The sequence below is a fragment of the Atractosteus spatula genome, chromosome 8 (genome assembly GCF_055471065.1).
Source record: "Atractosteus spatula isolate fAtrSpa1 chromosome 8, fAtrSpa1.hap1, whole genome shotgun sequence".
Classification (NCBI taxonomy): domain Eukaryota; kingdom Metazoa; phylum Chordata; class Actinopteri; order Semionotiformes; family Lepisosteidae; genus Atractosteus; species Atractosteus spatula.
In genome coordinates, this window is record NC_142713.1 from 1,163,099 (window position 1) to 1,178,377 (window position 15,279).

A 15,279-nucleotide genomic window follows, 5' to 3' on the forward strand; every position below is an offset into this window, starting at 1 on the left:
GGGGTACAGTGTGACCCAGACTGGACCAGTGATCTCTGGACTGTAGGGGTTACAGTGTGACCCAGACTGGACCGGCGATCTCTGGACTGTAGGGGTACAGTGTGACCCAGACTGGACCGGCGACCTCTGGACTGTAGGGGTACAGTGTGACCCAGACTGGACCGGCGACCTCTGGACTGTGGGGGTACAGTGTGACCCAGACTGAACCGGTGATCTCTGGACTGTGGGGGTACAGTGTGACCCAGACTGGACCGGCGACCTCTGGACTGTGGGGGTACAGTGTGACCCAGAGTGGACCGGCAATCTCTGGACTGTAGGGGTACAGTGTGACTGGAACAGTAGTCTTTGAGCTACAGATCTATCTTAACACATGCAAGATCTTCCAAGTAAAACCTGCAACTGTGTCACCCTGCAGCTCCCAGCTGGCAGCCCCACTGGAGCCCAGCAGTGTGAGCCTGGCCAGTACCTGGAGGGGAGACTCCTGGGAGAGCTGAGGCTGCTGCTGGGAGAGGTGTGAGTGGGGCCAGCAGGGGGCGCTCACCCTGCGGTCTGTGTGGGTCCTCATGCCCCAGTATAGTGACGGGGACACTAGACTGTAAACAGGCGCCGTCCTTCAGATGAGACGTAAAACCGAGGTCCTGATTCTCTGTGGTCATTAACAATCCCAGGGTGTCTCTCGACAAGAGTAGGGGTGTCACCCCAGTGTCCTGGCCAAACTCCCCCCCTGGCCTTTACCCCTCATGGCCTCCTAATAACCCCCCTCTCTGAACTGGCTCCATCCCTCTGCTCTCCTCCCACTGAGAGCTGGTGTGTGAGAGAGGACTGGAGCATCATCCAGGTGGGGGTGGAGGGGATCCCCATGAGCTGTGCTGCGCCACGAGTGGAGTATCCAGAAAAGCGTTACGTAAGTGTAAGGATTATTATTACTATTAAACCAATTATCGCTCGAGCCCGCCTTGGTGCATCTGTCGGCGATGTACCGCCTTTTTCTCCATATTAGGCGGGACCCCGCCCCGCCGCCGCCCTTATACGGGCGAGGCTCCTCCCCTCGCCGCAGTGGCCTTGGCGGCGGGGGCGGGGTGATGACGTCACAGCTGTCAAAATGGCAGCTATGTCGGAGTCGCTGGGCTTGGAGAGAGGTAGGCGATTCCGAACCTGTAATTAAGCGCACCGAAATAATAATAATAATATTAATAATCGCGGTGCTTCATTAGAGCGCATGTAACTGCACCTTGCGACGTCGTGAACGGTCGTCCCGTGTGACTTGGACCGGGGTGTCTCGCTTAGATCAGCCTCTGCGCAGCGCTGGAGAATGACTCCCGAGAGCACTAATTAGATTAGGTTCATTAACGCAAATGGTCATCGCGCCATGTTGCCCTCCGGCCTGACTCCGTGACGGCGGCTCTCGGACAACACGGGCTCTTCCCGCCCGCAGTCGGAGCGGAGCTGACTCGGCCCGTTCTGCTGGCGGACTGTCCCGGTTCCGACAGACGTGCGGACCCAGCGCTGTCTGTAGCTCAGTCCGTCTCCATGTGCTGAGACGGGACTGACCGAATTAAAGCTGCGCCTGATGTACTGGAGTGTCCAGTCAGTGTGTCTGTATTTACCCCTCTCTCTCTCAGTGCAGTGTTAATGTACTGGAGTGTCCAGTCAGTGTGTGTGTATTAACCCCTCTCTCTCTCAGTGCAGTGTTAATGTACTGGAGTGTCCAGTCAGTGTGTCTGTATTAACCCCTCTCTCTCAGTGCAGTGTTAATGTACTGGAGTGTCCAGTCAGTGTGTCTGTATGAACCCCTCTCTCTCTCAGTGCAGTGTTAATGTACTGGAGTGTCCAGTCAGTGTGTGTGTATTAACCCCTCTCTCTCTCAGTGCAGTGTTAATGTACTGGAGTGTCCAGTCAGTGTCTGTATTAACCCCTCTCTCTCTCAGTGCAGTGTTAATGTACTGGAGTGTCCAGTCAGTGTGTCTGTATTAACCCCTCTCTCTCTCAGTGCAGTGTTAATGTACTGGAGTGTCCAGTCAGTGTCTGTATTAACCCCTCTCTCTCTCAGTGCAGTGTTAATGTACTGGAGTGTCCAGTCAGTGTCTGTATTAACCCCTCTCTCTCTCTGGAGACGTGTGCAGGGTGATCGAGCTGCTGGACCGGCTGCAGCGCAGTGGTGGGATTGCTCCTCCGAAGCTCCAAGCCCTTCAGAGGGTCCTGCAGAGCAAGTTCTGCGCCGCCATCCGCGAGGTGAGCCCGCGCTGTCCCGGGACGCCGGGAGGGGAGCCGTGAGTCCAGCGGGGTGGCTGTGGGTGCGAGCTGACCGGTGTCCAGCCGGTGGCCGTGATGTTGCCCGTATTGACACCCTCCCCCTCTCCCTGCCTGCACAGGTGTATGAGCAGCTCTACGACACACTGGAGATCTCGGGGGGCCCGGAGGTCCGAGCCCAGGCTACAGCAAAGGTGCGCCCCCTTTTGGACATTGGACATTGGACATTTACATACGTCACATTAAACATAACATACCGTTAAGACACAGTATCAGACACTGTATTATTATTATTGAGAGACAGGCTCACTGTCTGTTCCTCAGGCTGGGACAGGAGATCACACACTGTATTATTATTATTGAGAGACAGGCTCGCTGTCTGTTCCTCAGGCTGGGACAGGAGATCACACACTGTATTATTATTATTGAGAGACAGGCTCACTGTCTGTTCCTCAGGCTGGGACAGGAGATCACACACTGTATTATTATTATTGAGAGACGGGCTCACTGTCTGTTCCTCAGGCTGGGACAGGGGATCACACACTGTATTATTATTATTGAGAGACAGACTCACTGTCTGTTCCTCAGGCTGGGACAGGAGATCACACACTGTATTATTATTATTGAGAGACAGGCTCACTGTCTGTTCCTCAGGCTGGGACAGGAGATCACACTGTATTATTATTATTGAGAGACAGGCTCACTGTCTGTTCCTCAGGCTGGGACAGGAGATCACACACTGTATTATTATTATTATTGAGAGACAGGCTCACTGTCTGTTCCTCAGGCTGGGACAGGAGATCACACACTGTATTATTACTGAGAGACAGGCTCACTGTCTGTTCCTCAGGCTGGGACAGGAGAACACACACTGTATTATTATTATTGAGAGACAGGCTCACTGTCTGTTCCTCAGGCTGGGACAGGAGATCACACACTGTATTATTATTATTGAGAGACAGGCTCACTGTCTGTTCCTCAGGCTGTGACAGGAGATCACACACTGTATTATTATTATTGAGAGACAGGCTCACTGTCTGTTCCTCAGGCTGGGACAGGAGATCACACACTGTATTATTACTGAGAGACAGGCTCACTGTCTGTTCCTCAGGCTGGGACAGGAGATCACACACTGTATTATTATTGAGAGACAGGCTCACTGTCTGTTCCTCAGGCTGGGACAGGAGATCACACACTGTATTATTATTATTGAGAGACAAGCTTACTGTCTGTTCCTCAGGCTGGGACAGGAGATCACACACTGTATTATTATTATTGAGAGACAGGCTCACTGTCTGTTCCTCAGGCTGGGACAGGAGATCACACACTGTATTATTATTAGTGAGAGACAGGCTCACTGTCTGTTCCTCAGGCTGTGTCAAGTGTCTGTGTTCAGGCAGTGGTCACTGAGCTTGTCCTCCCTGGGCAGCCAGGTCAGCCAGTGTTCAGGCAGTGGTCAGTGAGCCTGTCCTCTCTGGTCAGCCAGGTGTGTCTGTGTCCAGTGCCAGTGTCCACGCTGTGGTCAGTGAGCCTGTCCTCTCTGGTCAGCCAGGTGTGTCTGTGTCCAGTGCCAGTGTCCAGGCTGTGGTCACTGAGCCTGTCCTCTCTACACAGCCAGGTCTGTCTGTGTCCGGTGTCCAGTGTCCAGGCTGTGGTCAGTGAGCGTGGCGTCTCTCCGCAGGCCACGGTCGCAGCCTTCGCGGCCAGCGAGGGCCACGCCCACCCCCGCGTGGTGGAGCTGCCGAAGACGGAGGAGGGGCTGGGCTTCAACATCATGGGGGGCAAGGAGCAGAACTCGCCCATCTACATCTCCCGCGTCATCCCGGGCGGCGTGGCCGACCGCCAGGGCGGGCTGAAGAGGGGCGACCAGCTGCTGTCTGTCAACGGAGTGGTCAGTGGCCGCGGCCGCCCCCCGTCCCGGGACAGCTAGGCTGCGAGAGGCGAACAGGAATTAGACCTGCAGTATAACCCACACCCACTCACCCACTCCCACCCACATTTCCTCCTCCACTCATTCACCCTCCCACTTATCTACTCATTCACACATCTACCCACTCGCCCACTCACTCACTTACCCACCCACTAGTCCACTCACTCACCCACCCAGTCCAACATCTACTCATCCACCTATCCACCCACTAACCCACTCACACACCATTCCGCTCCCACACCCACTCATCAACTCAACCATTTACCCACCTAGTCCCACACTCAGTCCACTCATCCAATCCACCCACCCATCCACTGCTGCGTTTGACAAAACCCCACAGTAGCAAGACCACAGTTGAAACAGTGAAATCAGAAGTTTCAGCTCCTCTTTAATCACCTTTTCATTTGTACAGCGTCTTTAGAGTCTCCCAGTGCTTGACAATACATGAAACGCACACTTTACAGAATAGTTGTGATTTGTATGTAATTCCATTATTTAGCCAAGGGGCAGCAGCTCATTCCAGAAACTGGTCAGGTGACTCAGGGCAGCAGCTGTTCATTCCAGAAACCGGTCAGGTGACTCAGGGCAGCAGCTGCTCATTCCAGAAACCGGTCAGGTGACTCAGGGCAGCAGCAGCTCATTCCAGAAACCGGTCAGGTGACTCAGGGCTGCAGCAGCTCATTCCAGAAACCGGTCAGGTGACTCAGGGCAGCAGCTGCTCATTCCAGAAACCGGTCAGGTGACTCAGGGCAGCAGCAGCTCATTCCAGAAACCGGTCAGGTGACTCAGGGCAGCAGCTGCTCATTCCAGAAACCGGTCAGGTGACTCAGGGCAGCAGCTGCTCATTCCAGAAACCGGTCAGGTGACTCAGGGCAGCAGCAGCAGCTCATTCCAGAAACCGGTCAGGTGACTCAGGGCAGCAGCAGCAGCTCATTCCAAAAACCGGTCAGGTGACTCAGGGCAGCAGCAGCAGCTCATTCCAAAAACCGGTCAGGTGACTGTGGGCAGGAGGACCTCCTTCCCCACACTTTTCTGGAGAATGCAGCCCACACGAGGGCTGCCATCTTGTCTCAACCCGCCGCCCTCTGACGCCACACTCTCGCTGCCATTGCCCTCAGAGTGTGGAGGGGGAGCACCACGAGAAGGCGGTGGAGCTGCTGAAGGCCGCCCACGGCTCGGTCAAGCTGGTCGTCCGCTACACCCCCAAGGTCCTGGAGGAGATGGAGGCCCGGTTCGAGAAGATGAGGAGCGCCCGGCGCCGCCAGCAGCACAGCAGCTACTCGTGAGGAACCCCGCTCGCTTGTCCGGCGGCTGCACGACGGCGGGGTGGGGCGGGGGGAGCCCCCCCGGGCCCTGGGCTGCCTCGTAGGGCCGTGTCTGTGGGGTCCTGTGGGTCTTGAATGATTTTGCTCAGTGGGCCCGTCTTTGCTACATGAATATTTATTAATTCGTATGTTAAACAGAAGAGTTGTTGTTACAGGTTTTAATTCTACCAACATACAAAACATATGTTCGTAGGCCCTTTAGTTTTCGAAGTGCTTATTGGATATTACTTCCCTGACTCTTGCTACAGTACTAGACCTTTACTACAGCACTACACCTCTACCACACTGTATGTCTATGAGTGTGTCTGTATTAACCCCCCTCTCTCTCAGTGCAGTGTTAATGTACTGGAGTGTCCAGTCAGTGTGTCTGTATTAACCCCTATGTCTCTCTGAGTGCAGTGTTAATGTACTGGAGTGTCCAGTCAGTGTGTGTGTATTAACCCCTCTCTCTCTCAGTGCAGTGTTAATGTACTGGAGTGTCCAGTCAGTGTGTCTGTGTTAACCCCTCTCTCTCTCAGTGCAGTGTTAATGTACTGGAGTGTCCAGTCAGTGTGTCTTTATTAACCCCTCTCTCTCTCTCTGACAGGTCCCTGGAGTCTCGGGGTTAGCAAGTCTGACCCCTCTCTTGCAGGCAACTTGTCCTGCTTAACCTGTCCAAAGAAACGTCTCGTCCAATAAGCTACCAGAAGGTTCAAAGTTAACAGGACCAGTCCTGCTTCATCACTACTGGTTAATACAGCACTGTGGAGGTCTGCTGTCAGTCCTGACCGCCGAACAGCAACGCAGTCTAGCTCATCCGCTAACTAACTGTCCCATCATCGTCTGATGTGTAGAAAACGTTGGAAAAAGAAACCAGTCAAGCTCATCTGTGTCTTCATTTCAGCTTCATCGTTGTCATCATCAGGTCTGTAGAATATCGTGAGGGAAAATCAGTCTGATTTCATCATCATCGTCGTTGTCATTGGGTCTGTAGATTACTGTGAAGAAACCAGTCTGCCTCGTCTGTATCTTCGTTTTAATGTCCCATCACCAGCTGATCGGTAGAAACTCAGCGTATGCCTTGTCTCAGCTCATACTACATCTCCTTCGTCACCAGACCGGGCTCCGTGGGGCTCTGTGAAGGTACTGCTGTCCTTCTGGGTCCGTCATCAGACAGGTCTGGTTCTGAAATATAGTCAGCTTGTCTCGAGATCCCTTCCTGTGATCCTCGCTCCTCTCCTGAAGCTGGAGACAGAACCCGTGCAGTACCAGGCCTGTCTGTGTGAAGGAACACCCGTGTCTGTGGTCTCATGGTACAGTGTACATGGCGCTCTGTGTTTTTTATGTATTTATGATCTTAGGATTTGTCAGTACATGAGTAAATGATTATGAAGTGAGATGTTTTGTTCTTGATCTGCTTGTTTCTCAAACGTGTGTGAGCTCATTTCCATGGATCTGCAGTCCCCTGACTCCTAATACTCCCGTCACTAATACTCCTGTTACTGATGCTGCAGTCCCGACTCCTAATACTCCTGTCACTAATACTCCCACCACTGATACTGCAGTCCCGAATACTCCTAATACTCCTGTAACTAATACTCCCACTATTGATACTACAGTCCCAACTCCTGATACTCCTGTCACTAATACTCCCACTACTGATACTGCAGTACCCCGACTCCTAATACTCCTGTTACTAATACTCCCACAACTGATACAGCAGTCCCCTGACCCCTAATACTCCTGTCACTAATACTCCCACCACTGATACTGCAGTCCCGAAAACTCCTGATACTCCTGTAACTAATACTCCCACCACTGATACTGCAGTCCCAACTCCTGATACTCCTGTCACTAATACTCCCACCACTGATACTGCAGTACCCAGACTCCTAATACTCCTGTTACTAATACTCCCACTACTGATACAGCAGTCCCCTGACCCCCAATACTCCTGTAACTAATACTCCCACCACTGATACTGCAGTCCCAACTCCTGATACTCCTGTCACTAATACTCCCACCGCTGATACTGCAGTCCCCTGAACCCTCATACTCCTGTCACTAATACTCCCACTACTGATACTGCAGTCCCCTGAACCCTCATACTCCTGTCACTCATACTCCTGCTACTGATACTGCGATCCCCTGTCACTAATACTCCTGGTGCTGATACTGCACCCCCCTGACCCCTAAATTTAAACATTAAATATAATTAACTGATACATTACAATTAAATACAATGTAAATATAATTTAAAATAAATACTCTAATTCATTATTCAACAGTGATTAAAATGTGATCCTCAGTAAACTCATTATTTTGTTTTTATTGACTGTATTATATAGTAAAGAGCAGAGGCAGGATGGCTGGGCCAGCCTGCGGGGGCCTGGGACCCCCTGCCAGCTGCGCCCGTCTGTGCCCAAGGCGGTGCTTGCACCCGAGCTCCTCTTGCTGCTGTTCAGTTTGAACACTCCCTCCCTCAGTCCAGCCACCTGCTTCCTGACCGCTGTGTCCAGTCCAGGGGTCACAGGGGAGCCGGAGCCTATCCCAGCAAGCACAGGACAGGACGCCAGTCCATCACAGGACACACACACACACACACACACGAGAACATGCAGACTCCACACAGACAGCACCCGGGTCAGGAACAGGCCCTGCAGGCCGGTCGGCTCTTTCCCCAGCTGTCCTCCTGTCACCAGCTCTCGGTTTGGAAGAGTAGGGGTGTCACCCCAGTGTCCTGGTCAAACTCCCCCCTGGCCTTTACCCCTCATGGCCTCCTAATAACCCCCCTCTCTGAACTGGCTCCATCCCTCTGCTCTCCTCCCACTGAGAGCTGGTGTGTGAGAGAGGACTGGAGCATCATCCAGGTGGGGGTGCAGGGGATCCCCATGACCTGTAAAGAGTTCGGAGGGGAGAGTGCAGAAAGGCGGTATAGAAGTGTGAGGAATTAATTAATTGAGGAGTTAATTAACGGGACGTCCCTCCGTTTCTCCTCTCCTGGGAGTGACCAGCTCGCTCCTGTGTCTGCGACAGAGCGGATCTCCGCGGGGGATCGAGGGATCGAGGGATCGAGCGATCGTCGCGTCCAATTCCGCTCCCGCCCTTGAACGCTCCGAAAGCGGAACTGGGTTGATCGACTCCAGACAGGCGCCCGCCCCCCCCCCCCGGCCTTTTCAAACTCGAACCCGCCGAGCCCGCGGGTTTAAGGGTGGCGGCGGGTCGGACCGGACCGAACCGGACCGGACCGGGGCTGGGAGTGTGCGTGAGCTGTCTCTCACGCTAGTCTGTGTCTTCTCCGCGCAGGGGTGGGGGTGAGTATCTACCGTTTATACCCGTAGCACATCCCTCATGATGAACGCGCTTATTAAAACGTAAACATAAACATTATAATAATAAAACGCATCCACAGTCAGGCTGATAACCCCAGCGCCGAGTGACGGACGCTCACGATCGCGTCTGCAAGCTACTTGTGCACGAAAAGCGTGAGCCGCCGGTCAGGGCGTCTTCCTGCGTCACCGCTACAGCTGATCCGGGAAAACAGCGTCTCCGGGAGCATGACGTCATGCAGTGCCCGAGGGGCGGGGAAAGGGGAGGGCAGGGGCCTTGACGTCACAGAGCCTCGGAGGCGGGCTGGTCGCCACGGCAACGCCGGTACACAACTCCAGCCGCAGCCCCGGACGCCGGGAGATCAGGACGCGCTGACCGCTGCTTCCTGATCCCCGATACGAGCACGACCCGACCCACCCGAAACCGTCCCCCGACGCCCCTCCGTGTAGCTGTCCTGCGCTGGAGAGTGGGCCCTAGCAGCTCTGCCGCCCGGGGATCGTGAGGATGGGAGCGGCGGAGAGGGAGAAGGCGGACCGGGGCAGAACCAGCACCGAGATCGGACTCAGGTTCCGTCCGCGACCGCCCTGCACCGCGGAGAGACTGCGGGTCAGTCCGCTCTTCTTCCTCCAGCTACTGCATCGCTGCTGTCTCTCTCAGTGCAGTGTTAATGTACTGGAGTGTCCAGTGAGTGTGTCTGTATTAACCCCTCTCTCTCTCAGTGCAGTGTTAATGTACTGGAGTGTCCAGTCAGTGTGTCTGTATGAACCCCTCTCTCTCTCAGTGCAGTGTTAATGTACTGGAGTGTGCAGTCAGTGTGTCTGTATTAACCCCTCTCTCTCTCAGTGCAGTGTTAATGTACTGGAGTGTCCAGTCAGTGTGTCTGTATTAACCCCTCTCTCTCTCAGTGCAGTGTTAATGTACTGGAGTGTCCGGTCAGTGTGTCTGTATTAACCCCTCTCTCTCAGTGCAGTGTTAATGTATTGGAGTGTCCAGTCAGTGTGTCTGTATTAACCCCTCTCTCTCAGTGCAGTGTTAATGTACTGGAGTGTCCAGTCAGTGAGTGTGTATTAACCCCTCTCTCTCTCAGTGCAGTGTTAATGTACTGGAGTGTCCAGTCAGTGTGTCTGTATTAACCCCTCTCTCTCTCAGTGCAGTGTTAATGTACTGGAGTGTCCGGTCAGTGTGTCTGTATTAACCCCTCTCTCTCTCAGTGCAGTGTTAATGTACTGGAGTGTCCAGTCAGTGTGTGTGTATTAACCCCTCTCTCTCTCAGTGCAGTGTTAATGTACTGGAGTGTCCAGTCAGTGTGTCTGTACTAACCCCTCTCTCTCTCAGTGCAGTGTTCATGTACTGGAGTGTCCGGTCAGTGTGTCTGTATTAACCCCTCTCTCTCTCAGTGCAGTGTTAATGTACTGGAGTGTCCATTCAGTGTGTCTGTACTAACCCCTCTCTCTCTCAGTGCAGTGTTAATGTACTGGAGTGTCCGGTCAGTGTGTCTGTATTAACCCCTCTCTCTCAGTGCAGTGTTAATGTATTGGAGTGTCCAGTCAGTGTGTCTGTATTAACCCCTCTCTCTCAGTGCAGTGTTAATGTACTGGAGTGTCCAGTCAGTGTGTGTGTATGAACCCCTCTCTCTCTCAGTGCAGTGTTAATGTACTGGAGTGTCCAGTCAGAGTGTGTGTATTAACCCCTCTCTCTCTCAGTGCAGTGTTGATGTACTGGAGTGTCCAGTCAGTGTGTCTGTATTAACCCCTCTCTCTCTCAGTGCAGTGTTAATGTACTGGAGTGTCCAGTCAGAGTGTCTGTATGAACCCCTCTCTCTCTCAGTCCTCTCTAGGTGCAGTGCTCCCTCCTATCCTGCAGGAGTCTCTGAAAGTCTCAGCTGTAGATGAGCTTGTTAGTCACTATGCTACAACCACCGGGACTGAGCATGACAGGAAGTCCAAGGCGGGGCCCTTGTCCCACCCCCACTACCCAAAGGCCCCTCCCCATTGGTCGGTGATGTTCCTTGACGAGCTGGCTGACAGGGTGAGCACTCCTCTGGCTGTGCACTTCGGAGAGATCCGCTGGTCTGAAATGCCTTTGTACCGGTTGCAAATACAGACACACACAACCCGCCAACCCAGCGTTCATCACAGAGGCGCTGTCCTGCTGTCTGACTGGGTGAGCAGGTAGCTGACTGGAAGCAGCATGAGCTGTTTCTGGACAGAGAAGAGCTCAGTCTCTGTGCTCCCGGCAGTGCAGGAAAGTCAGGCTCTTAGTGGATGAGCTCTGTCACTCTCTCCGTCTCTCTCAGGTGCGCAGCAGACAGGTGACGTTCTCCTCTCAGCCTGTCAGCGAAATGAAGGACAGATATCGAGGGCAGCAAATGTCTGAGGACATACAGAGGCTGACCACCAGCCCACAGCAGGTGAGACAGACCAGCTCCTTCCTCAACTACTGTCCACAGGCTGGTATAAGATAATCTGGAGTGTCTGTGTGTTTACACACTGTCCACGGGCTGTTATAAGGGAATCTGGAGTGTCTGTGTGTGTTTACACACTGTCCACAGGCTGTTATAAGGGAATCTGGAGCGTCTGTGTGTTTACACACTGTCCACAGGCTGTTATAAGGGAATCTGGAGCGTCTGTGTGTTTACACACTGTCCACAGGCTGTTATAAGGGAATCTGGAGTGTCTGTGTGTTTACACACTGTCCACAGGCTGTTATAAGGGAATCTGGAGTGTCTGTGTGTTTACACACTGTCCTCAGGCTGTTATAAGGGAATCTGGAGTGTCTGTGTGTTTACACACTGTCCACAGGCTGTTATAAGGGAATCTGGAGTGTCTGTGTGTTTACACACTGTCCACAGGCTGTTATAAGGGAATCTGGAGTGTCTGTGTGTTTACACACTGTTCTCAGGCTGTTATAAGGGAATCTGGAGTGGTACCTCTGTGTTTCAGCAGTGGTTTTGTCTTTCTTTGAGTCAGCTGCTGTCCAGCGGCGCGATGAACCCTGCGTTGAGCGGACAGCCTGGTGCTGCCGGGGTCCTGCTCGTGAAAGAGCCCGGTCTCAGCACCACTCATCTGGACTACCGGAGCTATGACAGGTACTGGCCAGCAGGGGGCGGTGTGGCGCTGTGAAGCTGGCCGTGTGAATGTGTGTGACTGTGCTGTGTGTGGCAGCGAAAATGCGGACCTGGCGATTGGCATGCACAGGGAAAACCCTGCTGTTCTGCAGTGAGTCATACTGCTGAGAGACAGAGAGGCTGCTGGTATCTGTGATGTCCTCAGCACCTCCACCATACAAAACCCCCATGTCTGCAGTCACATCACAGATGGGCAAGGAGTACAGTCTGTCTGCATTCACCCCCCCCTCTCTCTCAGTGCAGTGTTCATGTACTGGAGTGTCCAGTCAGTGTGTGTGTATTAACCCCTCTCTCTCTCAGTGCAGTGTTCATGTACTGGAGTGTCCAGTCAGTGTGTCTGTATTAACCCCTCTCTCTCTCTCAGTGCAGTGTTAATGTACTGGAGTGTCCAGTCAGTGTGTCTGTATGAACCCCTCTCTCTCTCAGTGCAGTGTTCATGTACTGGAGTGTCCAGTCAGTGTGTGTGTATTAACCCCTCTCTCTCAGTGCAGTGCTAATGTACTGGAGTGTCCAGTCAGTGTGTGTGTATTAACCCCTCTCTCTCAGTGCAGTGTTAGTGTACTGGAGTGTCCAGTCAGTGTGTGTGTATTAACCCCTCTCTCTCTCAGTGCAGTGTTAGTGTACTGGAGTGTCCAGTCAGTGTGTCTGTATGAACCCCTCTCTCTCTCTCAGTGCAGTGTTAATGTGCTGGAGTGTCCAGTCAGTGTGTCTGTATGAACCCCTCTCTCTCTCAGTGCAGTGTTGATGTACTGGAGTGTCCAGTCAGTGTGTCTGTATGAACCCCTCTCTCTCTCAGTGCAGTGTTAATGTACTGGAGTGTCCAGTCAGTGTGTGTATTAACCCCTCTCTCTCAGTGCAGTGTTCATGTACAGGAGTGTCCAGTCAGTGTGTGTGTATTAACCCCTCTCTCTCTCAGTGCAGTGTTAATGTACTGGAGTGTCCAGTCAGTGTGTCTGTATTAACCCCTCTCTCTCTCAGTGCAGTGTTAATGTACTGGAGTGTCCAGTCAGTGTGTGTGTATTAACCCCTCTCTCTCTCAGTGCAGTGTTAATGTACTGGAGTGTCCAGTCAGTGTGTGTGTATTAACCCCTCTCTCTCAGTGCAGTGTTAGTGTACTGGAGTGTCCAGTGTGTATTAATCTCTCTCTCTGTAGCTCAGAGCTCCTCTCTCCATTCGCTGGCTTCGCCCTTGATCACACTCCTCCCGGATGGGGCTCCACAGAGCGTTGGGGTGACAAACCTGACCCCCCCGAGCGCCCGCGCCCCGTGGGTGGAGCCTTCAGCCGGATCCCCGCCCACAAGGCCCTGCCCGCGGCCTCCTGCTACCCCCGCCTGCCCCCCCGGCCCGCCCCCCTGCCCCACCGGGGCCGGACGAGCGTCTACTGCGAGAGCTACCCCCCCGTCCGCCGTCCCGCCGAGCCCCCCAGGGCTCTGAGCTCTGCCCGGCCCCTCGGGGGGGGCGGGGGGCCGCCCTGCGCAGTCCTGGGGGTCCCCCACATGTACGGAACGGAGAGCCAGACCTACGGGCATCAGCGGCCCATCACACTGTGAGCGACGGGGAGAGCCAGGCGGGGGGCATTTCCGGGGGGCACCCCCTTTCCCCTCTCTCCTGACGACAGCGGGGTTCCCCGGGCCTTCCTCGCTTCCCCTCCGGCGCAACCCCCCTTTTCGGGGTACCTGCCTTTGTCACCCCCGCCCCTCCGAGGGGCCCTGGCGCAGCCCTGGGGAACAGTCACTGTGGTGTTGGAGCGTGCTCTGCATTGTGCCCGGTGTCGTGTCTCAGCGGGCTTACCTCTCTGCGGGGGGCTGGTCGTTTTAACACCCATCTTTTAAAGTCTTCTGTATGTTTGCGGCTCTTCTCCAGACTGTAACCTACAGTATCTATATATTATTATATTATATTATATTATATTATATTATATTCACAGAGCCGCTCAGTGTCGCTGTAATTGTCTTCCTCCTCTGCCTGGCTGTATCGCCAAGAGCCTCTGTATTATCTGCGCTTTTCTTGTGTTGAATGTTAGCCTTGCGTGTGCAGAGCGCTGTCTTGTATGGAAACATACTGGGGTAATAAAGAGATTTCGCGAGAGGGAGGCTGACGGGTCTCATTGCGCGCTGCTCCAACACGCCCCGCAGTTCCGGCTCCGGCCAGCAGGGGGGGGGGGGGGCTCGCCCACGGCTTGGGTACAGCAGAGAACATTAACATGAACGTAATAATAATAATAATAATTTAATAATTCCTCACACTTATATAGCGCCTGGCTGGACCCTCCACTCAGAGCGCTGTACAGCTCATGGGGATCCCCTCCACCCCCACCTGGATGATGCTCCAGTCCTCTCTCACACACCAGCTCTCAGTGGGGAGGAGAGCAGAGGGATGGAGCCAGTTCAGAGAGGGGGGTTATTAGGAGGCCATGAGGGGTAAAGGCCAGGGGGGAGTTTGACCAGGACACTGGGGTGACACCCCTACTCTTCTCGAGGGGCACCCTGGGATTGTTCATGACCACAGAGAGTCAGGACCTCGGGTTTACGTCTCATCTGAAGGACGGCGCCTTTTTACAGTCCAGTGTCCCCATCACTATACTGGGGCATCAGGACCCACATGGACCGCAGGGTGAGCGCCCCCTGCTGGCCCCACTAACACCTCTCCCAGCAGCAGCCTCAGGTGACACACTGACTGGACACTCCAGTACATGAACACTGCACTGAGAGAGAGAGGGGTTAATACAGACACACTGACTGGACACTCCAGTACATTAACACTGCACTGAGAGAGAGAGGGGTTCATACAGACACACTGACTGGACACTCCAGTACATTAACACTGCACTGAGAGAGAGAGGGGTTCATACAGACACACTGACTGGACACTCCAGTACATTAACACTGCACTGAGAGAGAGAGGGGTTAATACACACACACTGACTGGACACTCCAGTACATTAACACTGCACTGAGAGAGAGAGGGGTTAATACACACACACTGACTGGACACTCCAGTACATTAACACTGCACTGAGAGAGAGAGGGGTTAATACACACACACTGACTGGACACTCCAGTACATTAACACTGCACTGAGAGAGAGGGGTTAATACAGACACACTGACTGGACACTCCAGTACACTAACACTGCACTGAGAGAGAGAGGGGTTAATACACACACACTGACTGGACACTCCAGTACATTAACACTGCACTGAGAGAGAGAGGGGTTCATACAGACACACTGACTGGACACTCCAGTACATTAACACTGCACTGAGAGAGAGAGGGGTTCATACAGACACACTGACTGGACACTCCAGTACATTAACACTGCACTGAGAGAGAGAGAGG

The 15,279-nt window shown here is 53.6% G+C and overlaps 2 protein-coding genes across 2 annotated transcripts; both read left to right on the forward strand.

Annotated features, from left to right (window-relative positions):
* The first annotated feature begins 1,076 nt into the window (after positions 1 to 1,076).
* lin7b (lin-7 homolog B (C. elegans)) lies at positions 1,077 to 6,878 on the forward strand. Its single transcript, XM_088923105.1, has 6 exons — positions 1,077 to 1,139; positions 2,114 to 2,232; positions 2,373 to 2,444; positions 3,932 to 4,141; positions 5,299 to 5,462; positions 6,092 to 6,878. Exons 1-6 carry the CDS (start codon positions 1,103 to 1,105, stop codon positions 6,111 to 6,113), a joined length of 624 nt encoding a protein of 207 aa, XP_088779231.1. The 5' UTR covers positions 1,077 to 1,102; the 3' UTR covers positions 6,114 to 6,878.
* Positions 6,879 to 9,318: 2,440 nt separating this feature from the next.
* On the forward strand, positions 9,319 to 14,029 carry saxo3 (stabilizer of axonemal microtubules 3). Its single transcript, XM_088923561.1, has 5 exons — positions 9,319 to 9,420; positions 10,642 to 10,842; positions 11,111 to 11,224; positions 11,784 to 11,902; positions 13,095 to 14,029. The coding sequence occupies exons 1-5, from the start codon at positions 9,319 to 9,321 to the stop codon at positions 13,489 to 13,491; spliced, it is 933 nt and encodes a 310-aa protein (XP_088779687.1). The 3' UTR covers positions 13,492 to 14,029.
* Positions 14,030 to 15,279: the final 1,250 nt, after the last annotated feature.